This window comes from Grammomys surdaster, unplaced genomic scaffold (genome assembly GCF_004785775.1).
Source record: "Grammomys surdaster isolate TR1022 unplaced genomic scaffold, NIH_TR_1.0 126219, whole genome shotgun sequence".
Taxonomy (NCBI): Eukaryota; Metazoa; Chordata; class Mammalia; order Rodentia; family Muridae; genus Grammomys; species Grammomys surdaster.
This window is the reverse complement of record NW_021621022.1, coordinates 8,840,407-8,866,909: the sequence shown is the minus strand read 5'-3', so window position 1 is coordinate 8,866,909 and position 26,503 is coordinate 8,840,407. Positions and strand designations below refer to the sequence as shown.

Sequence of the window (26,503 nt, the reverse complement as noted above, 5' to 3'; positions counted from 1 at the left end):
AGCCTTAGAGCCTAAGACGTTCACTGCTGGTGAGGGGGATGGCCAGGATTCCTGGAGTGGGAAGATCTTCAGCTTCGTCTTTGGACAACAAAGAAGACAATGAAAGAGATATGGCCCTTCTTAGTCCCAAGGACCCTGACAGGTGGGAAAACTTGAAAGAGGGAAATGGGTAGGACTTTTAATCCTACAGGGAAGGCAGAGGCTGCCTCCCTGGGATGGGTGGATAATTCAAGCTTCAGAGGGGCAGCATACTGCCGCCTGACCTCACGGGATCTCAGAGCTCCTCCACTCCTGAGGTACCTTCTTGCAACCCACCCTATTTCTCTCCCTTCAGCTTCCCTCCCCACCCCCCACAGTGCACAAACACTGTGTAATACCTACATCTGTTAAAATACCTCACGTTGCACATCAGAGCCCGGTTAGCAGGGTCACATCTATGGAAGCCTATGAAACTGCTTCCTCCAGACTCCCACCCACGGAGCTCTGGTAAGCTCATCTCTTGAGCTGTTCTTTGACCTAAGTTTCCTGGGAGGTGGGGTGGATTTTGTTTGAGGGTACCACAAACAGTTTTTCCCCCTACAACTAGGAAAATGTGAAACTAATAAGAGGCAAATGTGCTAGGGGTTGTGATGTTCTGGGAGCCGCTAAAACTCCGGGTGGCTCAGGCATCAATCAAACTGCAGTAGGTATCACTTAACATACTCAACACCTCGCTGCAGTGGAGCAGAAATCATTTTTACTGGTTGGTTTGTTGAGGATTTGGGTATCCCAGTGAGTCACAGGCTAGGAGTACTCCAGGGTTTCCATTGTCAGTAAACATTTGCCCTGCCTGGCACCTGCCAGCCAGAAGACTGGACAAGAAGGGGAGGAGGGAGGGTCAGAGAGAATGGGGAGCCAGTGGGCGGTGTCCTTCAGATCCGCGTCAGCACCGCAGGAACAGCCGGAAAAGCAGGATCAAAACAAATACAGTGAATGGGAACACCGAGACCCTCCTAACCTCATCCCCGCCCAAGGGGCTCCACCCTATCCTCTTCAATGCTGTGGCACGTCCAGGGAGCCGCTTGCTCAAAAGGTCGATTTTCTCTCCCAAACTTTGCACGTGTGTGTGCGTGAGCATCATCATGTTCGCCAGTAAACGAGTGTTTGCAAACACCCGGTCAGTGCACTTAGACAGGCACGAACTCTCTCCCCAAGCTGGCGTTGCCTTCGTTCCTGGGCCACTTTGACTTATCTCGGTCCCAGCCTGTCTGCCTCTGGGCCTGTCTCCTGCCTCTCCAAGACCGAGGGCTGCGTATCTAATTCCGGCTCCACCCGGGCTCTGGCACTCTGGGACCTTTCGGTTAATCACTCCTGCCCTGTGTCCTGGCTCTTACAGAGCAGCTCGCTTCCCACACCCTGGAAATGTCGCTGGAAACTCTGAATGGCCCCCACCAGCCCACCCGCCCCTTTCTGACTCCAGCTTTGCGGTGGGGGCCGGGGAAGGCATCTGGGAAACCCAGCGGGCTCCCGGGGGACCCTCGGTGGCCCCTCCCGGCACCGCCTCCTAGACGGCCCGGCCCCTTGGGCAAGGGGCCACAGCGTCCCCGTGGCGCGCCGCGGGACAGAGGGCACTCGCGGGAGTAAGGGAGGGAGTAGCAGGCATCTCCACTTCACCCCAGCACTGCCCTGGCTCACAGTTCAAATCCGAGTCCCAAACTCCTCCCGCCGCATTACTCTCAGGGTCCTGCCTCCCAGCGATCCCCCTCGGCCTCCCTCTTCCTCGTTGGGCGCCCAGCCTGGCCCAGCGTCCTGACCGGTCACGAGGGCCGCGACCGCCCGCACTTCTCCCTGCCCTCTTTCCCCGAGGGCTCGCCGCGGCTGCTCCGGGCAGAAGCGGGCTGGGATGCTCCTGCCCTCCTGGGCAGCCCCAAGCCCCCCCACCTGCTCGTCGGGGGAAGGTAGGTTCAGCGACGCAAAGGGGCGGGAAGGAAGCAAGACACAGCCTAGCTGTGTGGAGGGAGTGAAGGCATAGAGCCCCTCCCTCGGGCTTCCAGTCTCTGAGGTTGTGCAAACCAGAAAAGGTAAATTTGAGAAACCCTGATTCTGTTAGTGGAGAGCTATCGTTTGATAAGCCTGGAAAGGCAGAGAACGACGTCTCCACCATCAAGGCCTCACTCTAAGATGGGAAGGAGTCCACCAAACCTCTAAGTTCTTCATTCTTCCAGCCCTTTGAAGAGGGTTGCTTGAGTGTAGGGGCTGCCTGGATTCTGGGAACTCACCAGAGGGGTCCGGACACCTTCTGTTTTATGTTAGACAGATACCAATTCCCCAGGAGGCCTCTGTCTTCCTTAGGTTCTGCCTACTGTCTCCAGGCAGCCTGCTGGGAGAAAAACCAGGACCACATCAAGGCCCTATCCTAACCTTGTGTATTCCCAGGAGTGTCTTTACGTGGAGCCCGGTGGGAGGGGAGCAGATAGAGGTATCCTAGGGTCAATAGCTCCGGAAACCAGGTGGTGATGGGGCATTGGATCTTTCTCCCTGGAGAGGATACTTCTGGATTTGCTGGGAGGGTGGGACACCATGACTTTAGGGAAGGAAGGCCTGTCAGCTGATGGGCACAACTGCTGATGCTGAGGGCAACTTGGCCTCAAGCCAGCCGCCGAGCAGGGAGGGGTAGCTCTACAGCCGCTGTGCCTGGCCTCACTTTCCCCTGGAGGAAGACCAAGAATCAGGAACCAGGGTGTGTTCCTATGGTTGGCTTTTTGGTAAGAAGCTCTAATTGGATCCAGCTGGTGGGCTGCACCTCAACCTCCCCTCCCCTCAAAGTCAGGGATTGGCTGGGTCCCCAATAGGCTGCTCAGATGTCAGAAGGAATCCCCACAAATGCGGCCGGATGGGGGTGCTTACCGACCCTAGCCTCCTTCCTCTCCTTGTCAATGCCTGAGCAGGAACTGAGCACAGAAGACGCAGTGCTGCAGCCCCTGTGCTGTTCAGATGACTGCTTGCTGCACGCCCTCCTGCTGACCGACATTCTTTTCACTTTAACCCCCGTGCTCCTCACATGATCCACCCTGTTCCCCCCCATCATTTTCACAGCACTGAATATATTCTACCACACACAGGACACCACTTGGGGTATCTGATGTCCTTTCTTGGAGTCCCCACAAACTCCACAGCCACATACAAGCCTGATTTGGCCCAGTCCAACAGGTGGTGTAAGTTTATTCCACTAGTACCCCACTCAGCCAGGAAGATGAAGAGGTACAAATCCTATACCACAGCTCTAGCCACTAAAGCCCTTTTGTGGTCCCGAACCATGAGCACTCTGTCCTCTTGCACAGGGCCCCCTCTTGTTCGCCCATCTCCCGGGTACCCTGAGCTCCCTTCTGCTGACTCTTGAATGAGGCAGAACCTACTGGCTTGTCAGGCATGATGTTCTCAGTCAGGAAGGACCCTCCCTTCAGAGCTAAGCCTGTGAGTACAGGAACATTTGTCAGTGTGCAGGAGAGAAACCTCTAGAACTCAGCACTACCTCGCAGGGTAGATGCAAGTCCTCTTGTATTGTGTCGTCTGGTGCTTTGCTTTCCGTCCACCCAGCACTGACTCTGGGTGTTCTGGAGCCACAATCTGTACAGGAGGCCAGCAGGCAAAACACATTCTCTAGATCTCAGAAGTGGCTCCCTGCCTGGTAATTCTCTCTCATGCTCTCTTTAGCCCTGGTAGGGATGAGGGCACCGCTGGCTGCTTCCCAGTGGCCAACAGGTCGGTGGCCTTGATGGTGACTGCCTTTGTGCCTGTGAGCACACAGATGCTACCCAGAAGAATAGAAAAAAGTCCCGTGTGCTCAGGTTCTTCTGCTAGCTGTCCTAGTTCTCCTGTGCCTTCCCTCTGGGGGAGCTGGCTATCCTGGCACAGAGAGCCCCAGAGGGGTGGTCAGCAGGCAGCAGGCCTGCTGCTGGCCAGGCTCCCTATGTTCCTCCTTGCCTGGCTTCCCCTCCCCCACTCCCACCCAGAGCTCCTGCCCCAGGCCTAACAAGCAGTCCATTGTGCCTCTGGGAGTCGGCACTGGCAGCCTGCAGGCGGGTGCCCAGAGCTGCCTGTTTCCTGGGTCCTTGAGCTCCCACTCAGCTGGCCATAATTCCCTCCCACAACCTACCTTCTCCCCTCACCCCCAACCAGTGGGTTGAGTCAAGAGGTCCCAGGCAGTCCAGCCCAGCAAGGCTTTCCCTTCCTTCCTCCTTCCCTGCAGAATACACACGAAGGAGCAGCTGGCATATCCTGAGTCCTCCAACCTTGACCCAAGCATGCAAGGCCTCCCTGCTGGGCTCAGCCTGGATGACTTCATCCCTGGCCACCTCCGGACCCATATAGGCGCATCCTCCCGGGGGACAAGGGTGAGTGAACAGCAAGGAAAAAGGAACACTGATGGGCCAGCAGTTGATGGGGACACTAGCGGGCCAGGTGGGGGGAGCAGTGGATTCAAAGTGTAAGGAGGGAAGACGGTCTGAAGGGAGCTCCAGAGAGCCTCCATGGCTTCCCCAGGAGGCTGGACTCAGGCTATGCCCAGTGGAACTCTGGTGGAACCTCTGGGCCCTGAGCTTGCTGCTCCTGGCCCCTCCCCACAGGTGCCTGTGATCCGGAATGGAGGCTCCAACACCCTTAATTTCCAGTTTCATGACCCTGCGCCCAGGACTGTGTGCAATGGCTGTCCCTCACCCAGGAGAGATGGTTCCCAGCATCCAGGTGGGTCTGCTTGGGAAGATCTGCTCTAAGAACCTTATACAGGGGATGGAGTTCCCTGTGCCATATGGAAGGGAACGGATCTTTCAAGGCCATGAGAAGTCTCCAGGGAACTGTGGATCCAGCTTAGGTTTCTCTGTGATCATGCAATCTTGAGAAAGAAACCTTGAAGAGAGAACAGGCTGATACAGCCCTTCCCTCCCTCTTGACAAGGGAAGGACATGGCCCTAGGGGTCAAGGGAACTGTAACAGGGCCAACGATTCAAATGGGAGGGTGAGAAATGTTGGCTTAAGAATAGACAGGGACTTACACACACACACACACACACACACACACACACACACACACACCCTCAGGATTCTCATCCAATCCAAAAGGACATTGGAGATGCAGCTTAAGAGCCTGCCATCTGGGTGAGCCCTAAGGTCTCTGAGCTCCTGGGGACTCCTCTGTACAGTCCAGCCCTTGCGTCCTTTACTGAGCATTCATTCCCCTGAGTCACACACTGTGCAAAGGACCTCAGTCATTTAACAAGGAATTATTGAACACTGGACAACACTGGATCGATATTTCACAAGCCTAACCCCGTCTAATCCATCCACATCCAAGCAAAGTCAGGGTCAGGCCTCTTCCCAGTGAGGATCCAGTCTCAGAGATGCTCTGGGATCCATACCCTTGACCATCAGGCTCTGAAGCGTGTATATATACTATTATACTAAACTACTTAGAAACTAAACGTTCTGGAAAAGCTGGAGACACAGAACGCATGCCTGGGGAATGAGTTTCTGACCTCTCTGGGGGCTGTTGTCTGTATGTGCTGTGTCCAGTGGCACAGACTGGATGTCACTGTGTCTTTGCTGAAATTGCTTTCCTTCTATACAAGTAGAAACCAAGGCACCACCAAGGTGATTCATGGGCCTAAACTTAAACAACCAATAGGTGGCTGAGCTGGAGTCTAAATTTAAGTCTGTATCCCTCCAGTACCATTCCCTCCAATCCCCACCCCTGCCAATCCCCTACAGCCCAGAATCAGCCATGCCACACCCTCACTGGGATGCCCCCAGCATTTGCTTCAAGTAATCATTCCCAGCCCTCCTTCTGCAAACTCTTAGGACCATCTGAGGAAAACAGAATGGGGGTGGGGATGGAAACAGATTGCTCCAAACAAAATCCTCTTAAAATTCATTTTAAGTAATAAACAAGCAGATGCCTAGGGCGCTGCTTCGGATGAGGAAGTCTGTGGAGCCTGCATCATCCAGTCAAACAGATAAGGCTGATGTTCTGAGGAGACAGACAGGGTCAAGTGGGGACCCTTGCCGTTCAGTTAATGATCCTACACTCCTCTCGCAGACCCAGCATGGTATCAGACCTGGCCAGGCCCTGGGAGCCGGCCCTCAATGAGCCCGAAGCAGCCTGCCTCCCAGCATGCCCAGAACTGGTCAGCCACATGGACCAAGGACAACAAACGACGGGACAAGCGCTGGGTGAAGTACGAGGGAATCGGGCCCGTGGATGAGAGCGGCATGCCCATTGCCCCCCGATCTGTGAGTCCAGGGCTGAGGGTCACAGACAAAGGGGGCCCAGAGACCCTCCTAAGTTCCATCTCTATGAGTATAATAGGGGTGGGCACGAAGGCAGTACCCACATCTGTGAGTCTGAGTCACACAGATGTTATATGGTACAGATCTCAGAGATGCAAAGCCACCACTGTAAGGGCTGAGCTTAGCAGGATGCCTCTTAGTTGTGTATCCCAAGGGCCTGGCCTAGCACCCACAGACTAGCTGCCTATTCGGTGGCTGAGGGAGCAGGATTGCCATGGCAGGCAGGGAAGGCCCCTGTACGCCACATTCCACAGAGGGTTACCGGGGCCCTGGCCTTCCACTGCCTTCATATGTTGGGCCAGCCATATTTCCTCATAGTCATGGACCATTCCTGCTTTGTAAGGTCCAGATGTGGTAGGTTATGTGAAATGCCCTCTCTCCCCACGCTGTTACTTGTGTCTCCTCATGTAGAAAAATGCTCGTTGTAGAAGCATCAGGAATAGACACAAGACCACAGAGATGGCTCAGTAAAATGCTTGCCATACAAGCCTGAGTTCCCATCCCTGGAAAACACACACACACACACACACACACACACACACACACACACAGAGCTCGGCATGGTAGCACATGCTTATAATCCCAGACAGAGGAGGCAGAGGCAGGTGGATCTCTGAGTTGGAAGCCAGCCTGGTCTATAGAATGAGCTCCAGCCAGGATACACAGAGAAACCTTGTCTCAAAAATTAATTAGTTAATTAATTAATTAATTAAGGACAGTGCCTGAGGAATAATAACTGAGGTTGACCTCTGACCTCCATATGCACAGGCATGCACATCCACGTACAAACACACCTACACCCACACAAACGTGTACTCGTGTGCCTGTGCTATGTGTGCACATGCTGATATGTAAAAACATGAGGAAAATGTCAGTCAGTCTCCATCTCACATCACGCTATACACTGAAGAGAGTTCTTGTTTGTGTCGATTTCAGACACAATATGCCACAAGAAGTTGTCACAAAAGGAGCTGGGGAGAAGGCTCAGTGGACAAAGCGCTTACTGCATAATTATATTAAAGCTAGGCGCTGCAATAGATGTCTACAGTCCCAAAGCTGGGGTTAGGGCTCACAGGCAGAGCCAGTGGCTTCCTGGCTAAGCAGTCTAGAGGAAACAGTGAGCTTCAGGTTCAGTGAGAGATCCTGTCTCAAAAAAAAAAAAAATCTTATTTTTTGAGAAGTGGTGGTGTCTTTAATCCTAGCACTCAGGAGGCAGAGGCAGATGGATCTCTGTGACTTCAAGGCCAGCCCAGTCTACATAGTGAGTTCTGGGCCTGCCAAAGGCTATCTAGTGAAACATTGTCTCAAAAATAAAATAGAATAAAAATAAGGGGCTGAAGAGACAGTTTAGTGGTTAGGAGCACTTGTTCCTGGAGAGGTCCAGGGTTTGATCCCCAGAACCCACACGGCAGCTCACAACTGTCTATAGCTCTGCTTCTCTTCTGTCCTCTGAGGATATAAGCAAAACACTTATACACCTTTTAAAAATCTTTAAAAAATAAACAAATAAAAATTAGTTAGATAGAGGGATGGCTAAAAGGTTCAAGTGGACACAGGCAGTACCACCATCCCTAATGACCTGAGTCTGATCCCAGAACCATATGGTAGCAGGAGAGATCCTACTTCTGCCCTCTGGCCTCCGTGTGTGTGTGTGTGTGTGTGTGTGTGTGTGTGTGTGTGTGTGTGTTATCTGTACATCCCATCCCCACTGATAAATGAAAAGAAATATGGTGGGGTGCAATTGACCCCTGGCCCCCACATGTGCCTGCATGCACACAGGTACACACAAATGCACACAAACCAGCAGCAGCACCAGAGATATTACCCAGACCCCAGCCGTCTATAGGAATTTCAAGGCGCTCAGAGTTGGCTTATCACTGGGGAGGATGGGTGAGCGGGGAGGCCTGAGAAAGGGGAGTGAGCAAATAGACATGATTTTAATTTTCTGATCTCAGAGTGTTGACAGCCCCAGAGACTGGTATCGGAGAATGTTCCAGCAAATTCACCGGAAAATGCCAGGTTAGACACCTTCCCAGGGCCCAATAGACTCCCAACTATCTGGAACTTGTGGGAGGGATAGAAAGGGGGATTTCTTTGCTTATGAAATGAAATTCTCCTGACTCCTCTCTCCAAGCTCTAAGGTGAGTAGTCCTGGAAACAGGCAAAAAAAAAAAAAAAAAAAAAAAAAAAAAAAAAAAAAAAAAAAAAAAGTTGCTGCCTGTAACTCCAGCACTCAGGAGGCAAAGGTAGAGGGAATCACAGATCTGAAGGCCATCCTAGCCTACAAAGTGAGACTCTGTCTCAAAAATCTAAAGAAAGAAAGTTGGCTGGGGGGGGGGGGAGAGGAACGGGGAGGAGGGAAGAAAAGAGGAAGAGAAGGAGGCAAAGAGGGAGTTTCTCTGTTCTCCCAATGCTTGAGGCCAACAATGGTCTCCAGATAATACTTGAGTGGACAGCTACTAGCTGAAGTTTCCCGATGTCCTCTGGGGGCTTCCTGGGATCTCTCTGGACTTCTGGTTAGGCTGCAGCACCACCTGAAGCACTGGTCCAAATGCAGCCAGTCCTGAGCTCTCTACAGGTCCTTTGTGCAGAATCAGTCCTCGCCTATCTCTGAGGACTTCCTGTGTACTGAGCACTGCTCTAGAAAGATGCACAATACACCGATGACGGAAAGGGCTAGAGTAAAACCAAAGAAGGCTAGGGAGTGACCAGTTCAGCTAGGCTGAGACCTCACCCAGAACATTCGAGGAAGGACCCTGTGAAGAGGCCCTGGAGTTTAGTCCAGAAAGAGTGGAGAGGAATGTGCCAGCAGAGGGTGCTCCAAAAATCCAGAGGGGAGAACACATCTGGAAAAACACACAGCCAGGAAACCCTGGCAGATTCAGGGTAGGGTTTGCAGTCAGAAAGGTCATAGGGTCAGGACTTGTAAGGCTTTGGAGGTTCCTAAGAGGGCTTTGACTTTTATTGGACAAGAAAACTGGAACCTCTGAGCAATTCTGAGCAGCAGAGTGAAGAGTTCCAACAAAGAGGGCTGGAAGGATCTCCCATACTACTAGACACAGAAGAGATAGTGGGAACAAGGGCACCAATTCCCCTGATTGGCAGGGCAGGGGTTGAGGGCATCATGAAATCTCTGCTCTTATTCAGTCTACACCTAGCAGTGAGGTGGGATGGAATGGTAATTCCAGGGACGTCCCAAGTGCAGCATTGGACTCTGCTGATGATAACATGAAAGAACAACATCAAGAGTGAATTGAGACCTGAGCAAGTTGAAGGAAAGAGCTGCTGTTTGGCCTCGTTTATGTTTTAGGCAGGGTCTCATGTATTCCAGGCTGGCCTTGAGCTTACCACATAGCTGAGGCTGACCAAAAGCTCTCAGTGTTCATGTCTCAGGGGTCATGAGAGTGTGCCCGGCTTTGGTGCTGACATTTTTAGAGATAGAGGCTTTCAGTTTTCCAGGCGTGCCACACCCAAGGGGAGCAGGCAGCAGAATGTGCTGGACTAGGTCAGGGGCGAGGCCTAAAGCTGCACATGAAATACCTAGGGTGCTCAAAAAGATGGCTATCTCCAGTCCTAGACAGTTCTGACGTATAGCTGTGGCTTGACCAGAAACTAGAATTGTAGGGACAGATAGCACTGTCCTTAGAGAGTGGCTCCCTGCAAGAACAAGTCCTTTGTATAAAGCATCATATCCAAAGCCATGGATATGGTGGTGGCTCACTCAGGAAGCTGAGGCAGGAAGATTGCCATGAGTTCTAAGCTAACCTAGGCTACGGTGTGAGGTCCTATGACTCAGTGGGTACAGGCTTCAAAGCCTGACAATGTTCAAAACCCACATCATGGAAGGAGAGGACCGATGTTTACAAGTTGACCTCTGACCCTCACATTCATGCTGTGGCACGCATGTGTCCACACACATACATACACAAAAGAAACGTTTCTAAAACATGAACAAACAAACAAACAAAAATCCCTGAAGGGGCTACAGAGTTAAGTGGCTGCTCTTCTAGAAGACAAAGGTTTAAGTCCCAGCACCTACATGGCAGCCCACAACTCTCTGTAACTCCCATTCCAGTGGCTCTGGCTCTCTCTTAGCCTCCATGGGGACCAGGCACACATGTGGTTCACAGACATATATATATATAAAATATAAAATAAACTTAAAAGGACGATAAATTTAGTAAGTAGTCATATTTGCATATACCTACAGACATCCTCTCACAGATCTTATAGTGCTCCCCAGATTATTTATATTTAATACAAAGTAAATACTGTATTAGTAACTATACTGTGTTGTTTAGGGAGTAATGACAAGAAATAGTCTGTGCACATGTGCAGTACAAATGTGAGTTATATTTTCAAAGTGGGACTAGTTGAATCCATGGATATAGACCCTGCGGAAACAAGGCTGAATGTATTTGAAAAGCTTTGAGACTAGCCTCGATCCTACTGAGAGACAGGGGAACAGGCCTGGGCATGTGGGTCCAGAGAAACCCCACTGAGGTGAGAAAAGCAGTGGAGAGACTGGAAGTCCTTCCAGAGAGAGACAAGGAGAGACAAAGAGTCTCCCTGTGGCCAGATGAGAGAAAGGAGTTTCAGAAGGAAGAGCTGTGACAAATGCTACCACTGAGTCACGCTAGATGACTTGAGAGGTGACCATAAAGCTGGGTGCCGTGGAGGTCCTGAGTCCCTGGTCAGTGGGGCTGGGGCAGCAGTGGTGAGCGGCAGGCCTGTCAGGAAAGGGGACTGAGGGCTAGAAATACGGTGATGTTTGCTGTGAGGAAGAGCAGAGGGAGGTGAAGGCAGGTTCCCGAGAACAGTGTTTGGGTTTTAGAACCTCTTATTGGTGCCTCCTCCATCCAGACCCCTGAAAGTCCTGAACACTGGGAGGTGTGACTGGGCAAAGGGTGAAGTAAGGCTTTTGAGAAGAAGGTGCAGTTGGAGAAGGGAAAGAGAAAGAGGCTGGCATGGCCAGGACAAGCCTACAGAGGTCAGGAGAGGGTGTGTGTGAGGTGGTGGGGGAATAAGCAGGAGGACCTATAGGGCGTGGTTGCCACCCATTTGGCTCTCCCAGGCCTAAAGGCTGCCAGAGGCAGGCATTTCAAGCCCTCCCAAGGGCTGCCTTCCTAATTCCTTCCCTCCCTCGGGACATTCTTCAGGCCCTGACTCAGCCCTCAGCCCCTGCTCCAGGCAGAAAGGAGGCTGGGAGCGGCTAGGCAGGCTCCCAGAGCACCCTGTCCTCACTTGGTGTTCCGTTGGTGACACAGGCCTTTCTGTTCCCTAGACCTGCAGCTGGACTGGACCTTGGAAGACCCACCCAAAGGTGAGGGGTGTGGGTTCATTGGTTGGAGTCTAGAGGTGTGTGGCTTGGGCTTGGGGGCTTCCTGGGCGGTGAGATTCCATGCAAGAGGATTTTAAGGGGCACCTCTGGGAATACTAAGTCTTCTAGTAGGCAATGACTAATACCATCTTCACTGTCCAAAGAGCCCTTGTCTTGCCATCTGCTGACCAGGTTTCCCTGGGCCTCTCTTTTCTTATCTGTGAAATGGGGACACCACCTGTTCCAAAACTGTTTTGAAGAGTTTGTATCGTAAATCTCTTGGGACAACTCCCATGTACTAGCCAGAAATCTATCTCTGTCCCTGTGAACCTGTTATCCAGGTGTTAGGATGGAGGTGGGTATCACAGCCTAAAGTAACTGCCCAACACTAGCCCTTGTGTGTCTTCATTCATCTCCAGTGGTTTCCTCACGTGCCTCTTCTGCAGACCCCAGGCATCCAGGGACCCAGCAAAGACCTGCCTCCAGGCCTGGCACAACTGAGACTTCTAGTGGGTGAGCTGTGGCCAAGGCAATGTAGAGACTAGTGTCCCCTTGTGGCCAAACCTGGCACAACCTGGGAGCAGACGGGAAAGGGCCTAGAGGTACTCAGAGTGGGCTCTACAGCTGCAGATATTCCAACTCAGCAAGGATCAAAAGTAGCCAGGAACAGACTCACTCCTGTTGTGCATCAGGAGCCAGGCCCTCACAGATCCAGAGGCCATAAATGATGCGTGTCCAGGGCACTGAGGATAGAAACTGTTAAGGGAAGCTTGGACATGTGGTCCTTCCACTTTAAAAACATAGAAAATCTATAGCATGGGTGAACCCAGTTTTCTGTCAGATTGTGGCTCAGATATGCCCTCCAGAGAGGGAAAGGAAGAAATTCCTTTCCCTGGGCTGAGTATTCAGGGGAGTGCCAAGACTCTGTTACACTTTGAGGACCTGGAACTCTGCTCTATGGTAAAGTATACCAGCTGTATGTGCCTTTAAATGATAGAATTCAGTTCACTAGCACAGCCATCACTGACCTGTGGCCTTTGTCATCAGTGAGGTAGTGACAAGAGGTCCAAGTCAGGGTACTGCCACTAGTCATTCGACCTTGATCTTCAGTGTCAGTGTCTCCATCTTGTAAGTGGGGATGATGGGGGTGACTGGGGGGATGGAGTGAGCAAGTGTATGCATCTTGCATTGTGATTGGCATATGGGAAGTCTGCCAACATGCTAGCACACATGTTCCCATATGATGAGCACTTCCTTCTATTGCAAACAGCACATTCCATTCTCATGATCACCTTTTTATTATAGAATTGAGAACAGAGTCATAATTATAGACAACGCATCCTCACCCTGTGGTCAGACATGCCATCATTAGATAAGCTCTATTCAGTCGTTCCAGACTAAAACCAGAGGTTGGACTATGAAGGCCAGCCAAGAGAGAAACCCTAGAGAAAAGTTAAGGTGGACAGGGCACCACAGTGGCTGAGGCAGCCACACAGGTTTTATCACTTTTTCCAAGCCCCATGGACCCAAGGCTTAGGGACCTGAAACACTTTGCCTAGGTCTCCTGGGTAGAGATGCTCCCAGGTTTTCCTTGGAGTTGTTTGTAGTCTTACATCCTGGGCCATGGTTTATAAGACCACTTGGCTAGAGCAGCCTGCAAACCAACTGCACAAGTATTACACCATACCAAACACATATGCAGGATACTTTTGCCCAAGGCCACAAGAGAGATCCTGGCTATCCATGGAGTGATGTTTGTTTAGGCCTTCTGCTGGACACCTAGCATATGCTCTCTTGCAAGTCACTCCCATTTTACCGGTGTTGAGCCCAGGCTTCCATACAGCTTGCCATAGCTATGAGGTCTACAGCACGATTTCCACAGTAAGTGGGCAGGTAGGCTCCCTCCATGGGACTGAGGACAGAGGTAGAGAAAAAGGCACAGCCCCTTCTCCATTGGTTACATTCTCACCCAGGTCTCAGTTTTCTAAGAGGAAGCTGACATGGTGTTTTCTCTTTCTTCAGGAGAAACTGGAACCACTCTGAAGAGACATCTAGAAACACCTTTAACTATAATCTTAGACCATCCTCTTCAGGGCTTCATCCCCCAAATCAGGTAGACCATTTTGCTCCCCAACACCATCCCCAGCTGCACGTTCTCTGGCCGAACCTATCTGCTGACACAGCACAGGTCATTCCCTGATTGCAGTTTGCATACTTAATAAGGAATTCGTGGGCATTTCAGGGACGATAAGGCCTGCCTTTAGACCCTAGATACAACCCTAGTGTCCCTCCACTCAAGCTAGTGGCCACCCACATCCATGCAGGTGCCTAGACATCGAGAGAAAGTAGAGAATGCCTGGACAGAAGACTCCTTGAACCAGTTTCTGCATGAACTAGAGACTGGGCGTAAGGTGAGAGCATTAGCAGGGTCCTCTAGGACTGGACACACCCCTCAGTTGGAGCTTGTTCCAAATGGGTTCATCCCCTTTGACATACCCTTCCCACCCTACAGCCCAAGAAACCACTGGTTGATGACCCTGTTGAGAAACCTGCACAGCCCATTGAGGTGAGTGCTGCCAGATGGAATGGGGGAAGAATACCAGGGTCAACAGTAAACAAGGGGGACTCTGGGTAATATAGTCTTAGTAACCATGGATAGGGGTCATAGATCCAAGGCTCCAACTTACCCTAGGCCGATACATTTTCAGCTCTATCCCTAGCACCAAGGACAGTGCCTGAATGCAGTAGATGATTAATAAACACACACAGAATACTATAGGCCTTATCAAAGGTACTCATGAATTGGAACTGAGTTCAGCCTGGTAGAGAGAGTCCCTCTAGGAAAAAGTGTAAGCAGAGAATGGGGCAGGGAGAGTGTTTACCTGAATCTACGTGCATGCACCTGCTCAGCTCGTTGGAATGAGTGTGTGGTGGGTGGTTGCAGCAAACACTCATTCCAATGAGGCCAGGCCATGGAAGGCCATGGCAGCCAACAAAGGAATTTGGCAGGCCCTCAGGTTCTTAAACAAAACATACTCCACATCCCCATCCCTTTTCCTTTAAAATTAAAAAGGCCAGCAAATACTAAAGCACTTGTGACCCCCTGGAGTCCTGGGTTGGAGACTATGACAGGAATGAGGTGACACCTTCCCCATTACCCTTGAACCATGACTGCAGGCATCAAACACGTCCTGGGCTCACTCCCTGAGACCTGCCCCTGACCAGCCTGTCCTCCTGACCTCTGACCAACCTCTAATACAGTGCACTTCCCAAGAGGTTCTTATCCCCCAGGTCCTGCTAGAGAGAGAACTGGCCAAGCTGAGCGCAGAGCTGGACAAAGACCTGCGGGCCATTGAGACCCGCCTGCCGTCCCCCAAGGTACTAGCCTCCAGAGGGCTTCTAGAAGGAAGGCTTTAGCCACAGCAGCAGGGGACAGAGGGAAGCAGGCAGAACTAGAAACTGGCGACTTTGGACGGACTTCAGCCTTGTCCGGTCTACAAAATACTGGGCGTCGACTTTCTAAGTGACCCTTGAGAACCCTTTCTGGCCAACTCTGGTTCAGAGTATCGGCTCCGGGATCCCCACCCTACCCGCCCCCTTCCCTAGTCTCAGCCCCAGGGATCCCAAGACCCGACCCGGCCCTGGCTTCCCCGGTCGGGCCTCCTTCCTTGGCGCCTCCTCCCTGCGCGAAGGCTCGCGGCCGCCTCTAGGACCCCGCGTCCCGCCCCTCTCCGGCCTCCTTCCCTCCCGAGCCGCGAACTTTTCCGGAGGAGGTGGCAGCGCTGGCCTCGGCTGCCCCGGCCCCGGGGTCCCAGGCTCTGATCACGTCCGGTGTCCCTGCGCAGAACTCTCAGGCTCCACGACGGCCCCTTGAGCAGACCGGCCCGGAGCAGCAGCCCTCGGCCCGGTGAGTGGTAGAGGCGCGGGCCGGAGCAGAGGGTCTGTTCCCGGGGGAGGGGACGTGGCGCGGGCCCGGAGAGGGGGCGATGGCCCTGCCCACGGTGGAGGACGGGCGAGCCCCGGAGGAGGGGCCTGAAGATCGGAAAAGTGCCGGGGGCATCTCCACCGCACCTCTGCTCGGGCTTGTCCGCCCCCTGAGGCCACCTGTCCTAACGGAGGAGACTAGTGGTAGTGGCGCTGGCAGCGTTGGAGGTGGGTGGTAGGACCCGAGGCTTCCCGCGTTTCGTTTCCTCGGGAGGCCTCCGCCTCTCCTAATCCAAGGCCTCACCCTTCCCGGCCCTCTGCTGCACGGGAAATAGGACATCCTGTTGAGAGCCCCGGACCTGGGAAGACGCCTTGTAAGGCAGGGGACGGGAGGGGATAGCCCGAGGACCTGGGAGGTCAATAAGATATGACGACCAGCTCTGAGGGATGTAAAGTTCCAAACAGGTGACTCACTGCCTCTGTCCCTGCAGTCTGTCCTCAGCCTGGAGGCCCAACTCACCGCATGCACCTTACTTCGGTTCCTCCCGACCCCTGAGCCCCCACAGAATGGCAGATGGAGGAGGAAGCCCCTTTCTGGGACGCAGAGATTTTGTCTACCCTTCCTCAACCCGAGGTAAGACAAATCCTGTTTTGTTGGCCCTGAATGGCCGCCTACAGGTTCTGGAAGTTCTCTGACAGCTAGCTATGTGGTGTTCCAGGAAAGGGAGGGTGGGGGCCAGGAAGGTCACAGAGCCCCTTGCTTCCCTGTGCCTGACCTGGGTGGGTTGGGGGAGCATAACCCATCCCAACCCGATCCCCCCAGACATGATCTCCCCAAGCTGAGGTGGTGCTTCTCCACAGAGCCTAGTGCCTCTGAAAGGGGTAGCAGCCCTGCGAGGAAGGAGGAGAAGAAGGTAAGAGAGTCCCTAGGGTCAGGGAGTGTCTGGGTAGGTCCCTGTCTGTCTGAGGTAGCCCACTCTGTTCGCTCTCTTCTTCCAGAGGAAGGCCGCCCGGCTCAAGTTTGACTTCCAGGCGCAGTCTCCCAAGTAAGTGGTTTTCTCAGCCTTTCCCGCTCCACCCTGGGCAGTCTGAACTCTGAGGGTTAGGGAAGGGCCCTGGCTTCAGTGGACAGAGGCTGGAGGGGGTTGATGGGACACCAGGCAGTGTCTGAAGGAGAAAGTCTCAGGAACCAGGTGCTGTACACTGCTCTCCCCTACAGGGAGCTGACTCTGCAGAAGGGTGACATTGTCTATATCCATAAAGAAGTGGACAAGAACTGGCTGGAGGGGGAACACCATGGCCGGCTGGGCATCTTCCCAGCTAATTATGTGGAGGTGAGTGGGAAAGATGGGTTGGAGAGACTTAAAAACTGCTGACTCCAGGTTTCTTGCAAAACATTGAGGGGTCTCAGCTATCTCTCTTGAATGTCCTTGGCCCACACGTCATCTGGTCCAGGGCTCAGACTGTCTCCCAGCTCCGGGAAGCATGAAGAGACCCTCATCTAGAAGCCATTACCCCATTAGGGCCCTAGATTTTAGCTATCAGACTCCATCTTTCTATCCTGGTCTCAATTAACCAGTCTGTGAAATGTGTGACAGTTCACCTGCAAGTGCCGTCATCTCTTTCAGGTATGTTCCCTGTTTGTTCCTCACACTGCCTGGGGAGTGATAATTATCTCACTGCAGAGATGGAGGGTCTGGGCTAAATCAAAAAGTCATGTCTCAAGGAGGCCTATAGGTTATTTTTAGTATCTGTGCCTTAAGTTGTAGCAAACTAAACCTCTGGAATGAAGTTGTTCATGATATTCTCTTGTATTTTAAGAATATTTATTCTTGGGGCCAGAGAGATGGTTCAGTGGTTAAGAGCATTGGCTGCTCTTCCAGGGGACCTGGGTTCAGGTCCAAGATGGCAGCTTACAACTATCTGTAACTCCAGATCCAGGGAATCTGATACCCTCACACAGACATGAATGTAGGCAAAAATACCAATGAATATAAAATAAAGAATTAAATAAATTATTTAAAAATATATTTAGTCGCCGGGCGGTGGTGGTGCATGCCTTTAATCCCAGCACTTAGGAGGCAGAGGCAGGCGGATTTCTGAGTTCAAGGCCAGCCTGGTCTACAGAGTGAGTTCCAGGACAGCCAGGGCTACACAGAGAAACCCTGTCTCAAAAAAAATATATATATATACATATACATATATATATACATATATGTTCTTGTATATGTGGGTGCAAACCTGCTATGGTACACATCTGGAGGCCAGAGCACAAATCTGGGGTGTCAGTCAGTTCCTGCCTTCCACCTTAAGGCGGGCTTTCCCATTTGCTACTGCTCTGCTTCTGGCTTTCCTGTGGGTTCTGGGGTCTACACTGAGGCTGGCAGGCTTTGCCCTCAGTGCGCCTCCTCCCTGACATCTTTTCTTTAATGTTCATGATGTAATGATTGTCCCCAGGAGTTAAAGTTTAGCCTTTCTTTTTTCTTTTTCCTTTGACAAGAGTGGCACAGCAGCCCAGGCTGGCCTAGAATCACTGTGTAGCCCAGGCTGGCCTCATATTTATAGTGATCCTCCTGCCTCATGGTAGTTTAGGTGATCGATAACAATGGTATTTGGTAAGTTTCCCTCTAAATGCTGTTTTAGCTACATCCCACAAATATAAATAAATACATACATAAAATAAAACTGGTGGTTGCTGGGAATTGAACTCAGGACCTCTGGAAGAGCAGTCAGTGCTCTTAACCACTGAGCCATCTCTCCAGCCCCCTAATTAATTTTCTTGTTTTGGTTTTGTGCTGAGATGGGATCTTATTATGTAGCCCTGGATGGTGTGGAGCTCACTCTGTAGACCAGGCTGACCCTGGATTCACAGAGATCTGCCTGCCTCTGCCTCCCAAGCGCTTGGCCACCAGGACTGACCAAATTGTGATTATTATTATTACTGTTCTTATTGTTTTCATTGGTTAACTTAAACTGTTTTCTCATTATTGTCACGCTGTCCCTTTGATAACTGGGTAGGCTGTTGTAATTCAAGCTCTGGTTTAACAGGTATTAAGAGATTCTGTCCACCCATACATTCATCTCTGATTTCAGTGGAGTTTTACTGGGTATATACAGTCATCTAGTCTGGCAGTCATCCACAGCTTAGTGTGAAATAGTTGATTAGCTTATTGATTTTTATGAATAGGTTAACCAGGAAAGCATGGGGATTCAGAGCCCTGCTGGAACCAAAGGGCAGGAGGGACCAGGACGCTTAAACCAAGGGTCACTTGGCCCTCAGCAGTGGTAAAATATGGATTAAATTGATACAGATGTATGGCACACGACTTTAATCCCAGCAGAGCCAGGTGGATTTCTGTGAGTTCAAGGCCAGCCTGGGTTAGTGAGTTCCAGGACAGCCAGAGATATATAGTAAGACCCTGTCTTGAGAAAACAAATCAAACCACATCAACAACAACAACGACGACAATAAATCCTCAGCTTTAGAACAAGTTTCTCTGCTGAACCCTTGAGAGACCAGGAGTTAAACAGACTCCCTGCTAGGGAGAGGGAAAAGGGCCATGGCTAGGTAACAAAGATGGTGAATTTCCAAGATGGTGGGCTTCTTCTTCATCTTCCTGACTTGAGACAAAAGCCTGACAGCTTCAAACACAGTCCTTGTAAGCCCTTGTTCCCAGCCAGCAGGCCCTGCTAATGGACTGTTATACAATAGTTATGGGCCAATCAGTCATCCTGACTTTTTCAAACTGACCAACCCTAAATCAGGAGAGGAAGAACCTTCAGATGCTTAAAATATCCCAGCCCTCCGAGGAGCCTGGACTTTTCAGCTTCCCTTGCAGAGGGTCTTTGTCTCTGTGTGTCTGCCTCATATGTATATTTCTTCAGCCCCTAAGACACACCATTCTCCAACGGCTGATTCTGTTTTCTACTGTCTGCGGGGCTTGATCTTTCTCTGCGGCTGCCTGTCGCGCTCAAGATTTTTCCTGCCTTTTAATTCTTTAACTAGCAGAGAAAACAAACCTGACCAAGACCTCTAGACTGTATGTCTTAGTCACTGTTCTAATGCTTTGAAGAGATCATGACCAAGGCAACACTTATGGAAGGAAGCATTTAATTGGGGGCTTATTTACAGTTCCAGAGTCTTAACTCACTATCACTATGGCACGGAGCATGGTGGCATGGTGCTGGAGCAGTAGCTGAGCGCTCTGTCCTCATCTAAAGGCAGAGGGAGGGGGGAGAGAGAGAGAGAGAGAGAGATTAAGAATGAATCACTAAGCCTGGTTTGAGCTTTTAAAACATCAAAGCCCACCCCTAGGAACTTACTTCCTCCAACAAGGCCACACCTCCTAATCCTTCTAATCCTTCAAATAGTGCCACTCCCTGGAGACTAAGCATTCAAATATATGGGCCTATGAGAATCATTCTTATTCAAACCACCACACTGGATCACCTTCATTTGCATCTGTGGTCCAAATCTGTAGCTCTGTAGTTGGACTGGCTTCTTCTTTTTTTTTTTTTTTTTGGTTTTTCAAGACAGGGTTTCTCTGTGTAGCCCTGGCTGTCCTGGAACTCACTCTGTAGACCAGGCTGGCCTCGAACTCAGAAATCCGCCTGCCTCTGCCTCCCAAGTACTGGGGTTAAAGGCGTGTACCACCACTTCCCAGTGTTGACTGGCTTCTACCTTTGTATTCGCTCTCCTGCTCTGCCTGTCCCACTGCACATCACTCCATTGGAAAGTCTTCTTCCAGGAAGCCTTCTTGGATGACCCATCTCACAGTGTCTGCCTATACTCACACTGCCACCTGCTAAACTATATCTGGTCAGTGTGTGGCTAAGACATCTGACCAGAACAGCCTTGCCCATGTTGCCCTCTGTGTGGCCCCCTCTTCTGGGAGCATGGGAGTGTATCCACTTGATATCTGGTCTGAACTTTCCTCACATCTTCCCTTCAGGTTCTGCCTGCAGATGAGATTCCCAAGCCCATCAAACCGCCCACATACCAGGTGCTGGAGTATGGAGAGGCTGTAGCCCAGTATACCTTCAAGGGAGACCTGGAGGTGGAGCTGTCCTTCCGAAAGGTGAGGCCAGGCAGGGCATGGTAGAGTGGGGCAGGGGAAGACAAAGGGGATTCCGCAGAAAGAAATGAACATTTTAAAAAATGTCAACTGTACCCAGAATTTTAGCTTTTTCTAATCTCTTAGAATAGGTTACCCTTGATCTTTTATTCTTTAACCCTGTTACTGGTGACTAAACCAAGATTCCTGTCACACAAGACAAGTGCTATATTACAGCCTTTGTTTTATTTTTTATGTTGAAGCAGAGTCTTGCTAAGTTCCCCCAGACTGGCCTTGAACTCATTCTATAGCCCAGGATGGCCTAGAACTCACTGTATAGTCCAGTCTGGCTTTGAATCATTTTTAAAAAAACATGTATGAGTGTTTTGCTTGTGTGTATGTGTGTACCACATGTGTGCAGTGCCCATGGAGGCCAGAAGTGAAGCTCAAGCCCCTGAAATAAGAGTAGCAGATGGTTGTGAACCTCTATATGGGTGTCGGGAATGGAACTCTGGTCCTCTGCAAGAACACCAGATACTCTTAACTACATCTTTCCAGCCCAAGGCCTTGAGCTTTTGATATTCTCGCCCTAGCCTCCCAAATAGCTGGAGTTATAGCCCTGTGTCATGGCTTGGCCAAATTTATCCTATTTTTGAAAGAATGTTATGAACAATGTCTTACTCTGTCATTCAGGTTAGACTAGAATTCACTGTGTAGGACAGGACAGCCTGGAATTCCCTGTAGTCCTCCTGCCTCAGCTGCCTGAATACTAGGATTACAGTACAGCATGAGCCATCAGGCCTGACCCTACTGTTGTGTCTGTAATCATCTGGTTGAAGATCGTAATCTACATTTTAAAAGGACTAGAGATAAATTTTCTGTGCAAAGGGTACTGTATCAAACATGAGGCCCTGTGTGTGCACATACATGTGTGTATGTGGCTTCTGGGATATTACTGACAAGTATGTTTTGTGCTAGATTATGGTAAAGTTTGGAAAGTCTCTGTGAGATGAGGAACTGGCCTTCCTCTGATTGAATTTGGAGGCAAAGGGCATAGATGCCCCTAGTGATTACTCCTAAGAAAGGCTGGCTCCACAGATTTGCAGGGAAGGGGGTGGGGTGGGTGGGTGGGCAGGAGAGGACTGGGCAGTGAGGGATGAGGACATCCTTCTTAGAGTAGCCTGCTGACATGCTGGCAGTTCTATACCAACCTCCATCAGCTTGTCCTGAATGCCTTCTACCCTGGGAGAGGGTCACAGGACATGCAAGCGGGCAGGACTGAGTCGTGGTGGCATGCTAAGATCTGTCCATTGCTACTTAAAGGCCACCCTTGATTCTGGTCTCATAGCAACAGCAGCAGTTGGTCTTCCCACTTAACACAGGAGAAAGCCAAGCTTAGAGGGGCAGAGCAGCTTGCCCAAGGCCACATAGCTTAGACTCGGCACTGGAGAATCGTAGCTGGGGTTTGTAATTAGCGATTGGACGTAGGGATCGATAGTGTTGTGAGCTTTGCCAGGGGACAGATCTGATCCAGATCCAGTGCTGTCTGCGATGGAAAGGGCTTAGCCTTCTGCTTGTCCCTGACTCCTCTCTTTTTAGCTGTGTGACCTTAGATAACCTGCTGACCCTTTCTGAGCCTGATCCCTCATGCATGTAAAGTGTTAGTCCTGAATGAAGTAGCCCAGGTGTGTGATGCTCAGGAAACCCCTGACAACAGGATCTCGTCTCTCACCCCTCAGGGGGAACGCATCTGCCTGATCCGCAAGGTGAATGAGCACTGGTACGAGGGTCGCATCACAGGCACTGGACGCCAAGGGATCTTCCCTGCCAGCTACGTGCAGATCAACCGGGAGCCCCGGCTCAGGCTCTGTGACGATGGTCCCCAGCTCCCTGCATCACCTCACCTGACAACCACTGCTCACCTAAGCAGCCACTCCCACCCCTCCTCATTACCTGTGGACCCCACTGACTGGGGAGGTCGGACCTCCCCTCGACGCTCCACCTTCCCCTTCCCTATCGCCCTCCAAGAGCCCAGATCCCAAACCCAGGTGAGGAGGCCTGCTTCTCACACTGCCTTCCTATCCTCTGACTGGTCCACACTGGTAATCCTTCCTGGACAGCCTCCAGAGAAGCAAGAAACTGGCAGAACGTAGCATGGCCCCATCTTGCTTTGGCCCTAACCCCCTTCAGGTTGTTCTGATCTTTGATCCTCCAGCTCAGAGTCTTGGGCAGACCCAGCTGGGCTGGCAGGCTAGACCTGACTCTCAAAGATGCCACTTTTTCAGTGTAGCTCTTCAGCAAGGTAGCTAGTGCTAGGCACCAGGGCTCTGGTATTTATGTGCTGTGTGGCCCACGGGCACAGGGTTTGTACTCTCTGGGTTTAGTCTCCCTTGTAGAAAAGCTAACAGCTCCCGCTGGGGGAGACTGATGAACCAGGTTTGAGCAAAGGTGTTTGGCAGCCCTTCACTGTGCTCTTGGCCCTGGGTCCATATGTTCACCCAGCGTGCCTCTCTAAGCAGGTACAGCTGCTCCTGGCTCCTCCTTGGACCTGGTTTGTCCTTGCTGGGGCTCAGAAGTCCAGCCATTCACACTGCCTGGGGCCTGGGCCCACATCCAAGTCCCTCTGAAGTGAGCTAGTCAGATCGCGTCCTCCTGGGCCTGGGAGTCTGAAGAAAAAGCATGAAAACTGCCCCTTGGGCTGTGGGACCCGTCTACCACTTCTCCCTTATACCCCTCCTTATGCTCCTTCTTTCTTCCCATGAACCCCCAGAGTTTCAGTACCCCTGGACCAACCCTGTCCCATCCTCGAGGCACCAGCCGTCCCATAAACCTGGGGTCCTCCTCCCCAAACACCACAGAGATACACTGGACTCCGTGAGTACCAGCTAGGGGGCTTACCTTGGGAGGGAGTTGATGGCAGGCAGTATCCCGAGTCCTGCCTTCACCTATAGGTATGTCCTTCACCTATAGGTATGTCCTTCACCTATAGGTTGGAGAAACTCCCAAGTTGAGCTAATCTTTTGGTGCTTAGGAGATGGGGACAGGGCACCGGAAGTGATAGCTCTTGGTGGAACTGCCAGCAGGTCTAGAAAGGAAGGAGCCCAAGGCCTCTGGCTACCATGCTGACCTTTCCACAGGTACCGGGCCATGTACCAGTACAGGCCCCAGAATGAGGATGAGCTGGAACTTCGTGAGGGGGACCGTGTGGATGTCATGCAGCAATGTGATGATGGCTGGTTTGTGGGTATGTAGCCTGTGGAGGGGAGAGCTGGCCAGAAAGAGGGATCTTAGGGTATCCCTCAGGACTTAAGTGGAGGTAGTGAATCAGTAAAGATTCATAGCCAATACCCCCACCAACCTTCTGAATTGACAGTGCCTTCCTTCCTGTCCTGAAGAGAGGCCAGGCCCAGGGGAACCAATCTCAGCTGTGTGATCCACGTTAGAGTCACACTTGGGACAGGATTCCCGACTCCCAGGCCCCCGCTTCTCCCCTCTGCATACCACTGCTTCCTCAAGCAGGTCTCACACCCTAGTGTCCTCTCCCCTGCTCCCACCCGCACCCACAACCTGAGAAACAATGTAAGATGTCAGCCAGCCTGGCAGTGGTGGCACATGCCTTTAATCCCAGCACTTGAGAGGTAGAGGCTGATGAGTTCTCGGCGAGTTTGAGGCCAGTCAGGTCAACTTCCAGGACGGCCAATAAAACCCTATCTCAAACTTCCTCGCTCCCAAAAAAGATCTCAGCCCTTCACTACTGGCCCCAGACATTGTACTTCAAGGACTTAAGATCTAAGCCTCACGCTGATCTTGTCCACTTACCAGACTCCCCAAAGTGGGCACACCTTGTATACTCTTGGCTTCAAAGGATAGGCCAGGGAGAGGGGAGAATGACTAAAAGCCCTGACTTCTAACAACCAGACTTTGGGGCCCAAAGGATTGAAGTCAAAGGATCTGGGCAGAGGAGGTCACAGGGTAGCATAGTCTTTCCTTTCTAATCTGACTCTCAGCGGCTCAGTGCCAGGCACGCTTCTCACACCACGGTCGTTAGCAGTTCTCGATGCTTGTTTTACTCATGAGTTGTAGAAAAATATTAATCGCAATCGGGGGTTTGAACCCCGCCTTAGATCACTCAGTTCCCAGATAAAAGACACACAACTTTTATATGTATGATAAACCTCTGACAGTGTTAGAGCTGAGCTATTAGTATCTACTTCCCTATCAATAACCCCAGGTTATAACTTGCCTTGTTCCATCTGGGCGGCTCTTACCCCAACTGGCCAGCCCTCACGGCCAGTTCTCACAGTCCCTTACCGCATGACATATCTTCCTCTCCTCCTTGCTCTTCTCTCTCTCTCTCTCTCTGACCCCAAGCCTGGGAAACAAAACCCTACCTACATCTCTTCTGCCCAGCTGTAGGTTGTAGGCATCTTTATTCAACCAATAGTTTTAAACTAAGGAGCAAGGTTACATAGCATCACTTGGTGTACGGGAGGAATCTCTCATCCCTGGGGGCAACCAGACCTTGAGGGCCAGTGTTTAGCATGTCAGTACATAGAAACAGACAAAACCTCAACATTCACGCACATTTCTTTTATACTCTCATATGAAGTTTTGTAGACTTCTATAAAAAGCACCCTTTCTATAGCAGATGCCGTAAGCTATAGGGAGTAGCTTGGACTTGTGCCTCTGATCCGGTATCCAGTAGACACATGTGGCCAATTAGTTTAAAAGACGGAAAATAAAAATCCTAGCTCCTTCTTCATGCTAGTGCATTTCAAGGACATTCCCTTCCTCACCCCAGAACATAGGCTTTTCCAGGGGTCTTAGCAAGCCAGCTCTACCCCTAGGTAGCCCAGGGGCCATCTTTGAAATGGAGGTGTTTTACTATATCAGTGGGTTCCTCCCCGTAGAAGGTCTGTGATTCATTATCTCAATTCCTGGTTTTCTCAAAGAAGCATGGAGTTAGTGCTGTGTGCAAAGTTGTCTTGGTTGGTTGGTTTAGAAGTGCAGCTTTGTTTGTACCGCTAGGGGGCATGAATGAGGAGAGGAAATTAAGCCCTTTCTCTGCGAACTTGCAGTTCCAGGTACTGTCAGCGGAGGGCGCGCCCTAACCCGCGTAACATCTTCTTTTTCAGGTGTCTCCCGGAGAACTCAGAAATTTGGGACATTCCCTGGAAATTATGTAGCCCCAGTGTGAGTGGTCTCCATGGCAGTTTGGAGCCAACGAGGATCGGGTGGGGAGCAGTAGCACTATGGGAGGGAGAGAGGCCCTCCATTTCCTCCTCCCCCAGGACCTATGCTCCCAGCTTCTGCAGAGACCCCAGCAACTTTCCCTCCAAGCCTCCTTGAAGTCCCCCGGACTGATTCCCACCCGCAAGTCACAGGCATTCCTTTGACAGCCCCTTCACCGCCCCTCAAATACAGACATCTGCTTTCATGTGGAGACTGTCTCCAGGCCTTATTGAGACCAGACCCCCAAGCCTCCAACCCCCCAGCATTTCCCCTAATGGGAACTGGCTCTCGCTTTACCCCCATGGGGTTCCTCTAACAAGGACCAGCCTCCTACTCTAGTGGAGACCAAAGGCCTCCTCACCAGCTTGCCTGCTACCACTTTGCCTTCTGGCCTCCAGCTGGGCCTGGAAGCAAGGTGGGGAACACCTCAGCCTTCAAGGCCCAGTGAGAGGCCTTGCTTCAAGGCTTTCCCTTCCTAGAGCCTACTGAGCTCCTAGGTAGGGCCTCCACATATACCCTACCAATGGAGGCACACAACTGCCCTGACCTATCAGAAGATTTACTTACAGGGAGACAAGCCTGCTGCCCTAATTCCCAGCTCTTCCTAGGGTCCAGGTCCCCTCTGGAAGAGAAAATAAACGTGGATACCAGG

The 26,503-nt window shown here is 51.4% G+C and overlaps 1 protein-coding gene across 3 annotated transcripts; it reads left to right on the top strand.

Annotated features, from left to right (window-relative positions):
• Positions 1-26,503, top strand: Sorbs3 (sorbin and SH3 domain containing 3). Of its 3 annotated transcripts, none has more exons than XM_028758896.1 (21): positions 1-142; positions 4,229-4,373; positions 4,605-4,722; positions 6,071-6,264; positions 8,277-8,340; positions 11,606-11,644; positions 12,061-12,154; positions 13,664-13,754; positions 13,966-14,052; positions 14,154-14,207; positions 14,933-15,019; positions 15,487-15,548; positions 16,057-16,199; positions 16,427-16,479; positions 16,565-16,611; positions 16,785-16,899; positions 20,518-20,643; positions 22,359-22,667; positions 23,390-23,493; positions 23,757-23,863; positions 25,755-26,503. In XM_028758896.1, the coding sequence occupies exons 1-21, from the start codon at positions 39-41 to the stop codon at positions 25,814-25,816; spliced, it is 2,205 nt and encodes a 734-aa protein (XP_028614729.1). In that variant the 5' UTR covers positions 1-38; the 3' UTR covers positions 25,817-26,503. The 3 variants fall into 3 exon arrangements, with proteins under 3 accessions (XP_028614729.1, XP_028614730.1, XP_028614731.1); XM_028758897.1 differs by lacking the exon at positions 1-142 and adding an exon at positions 1,605-1,937; XM_028758898.1 differs by lacking the exons at positions 1-142; positions 4,229-4,373; positions 4,605-4,722; ... (7 more) ...; positions 14,933-15,019; positions 15,487-15,548 and adding an exon at positions 15,668-15,793.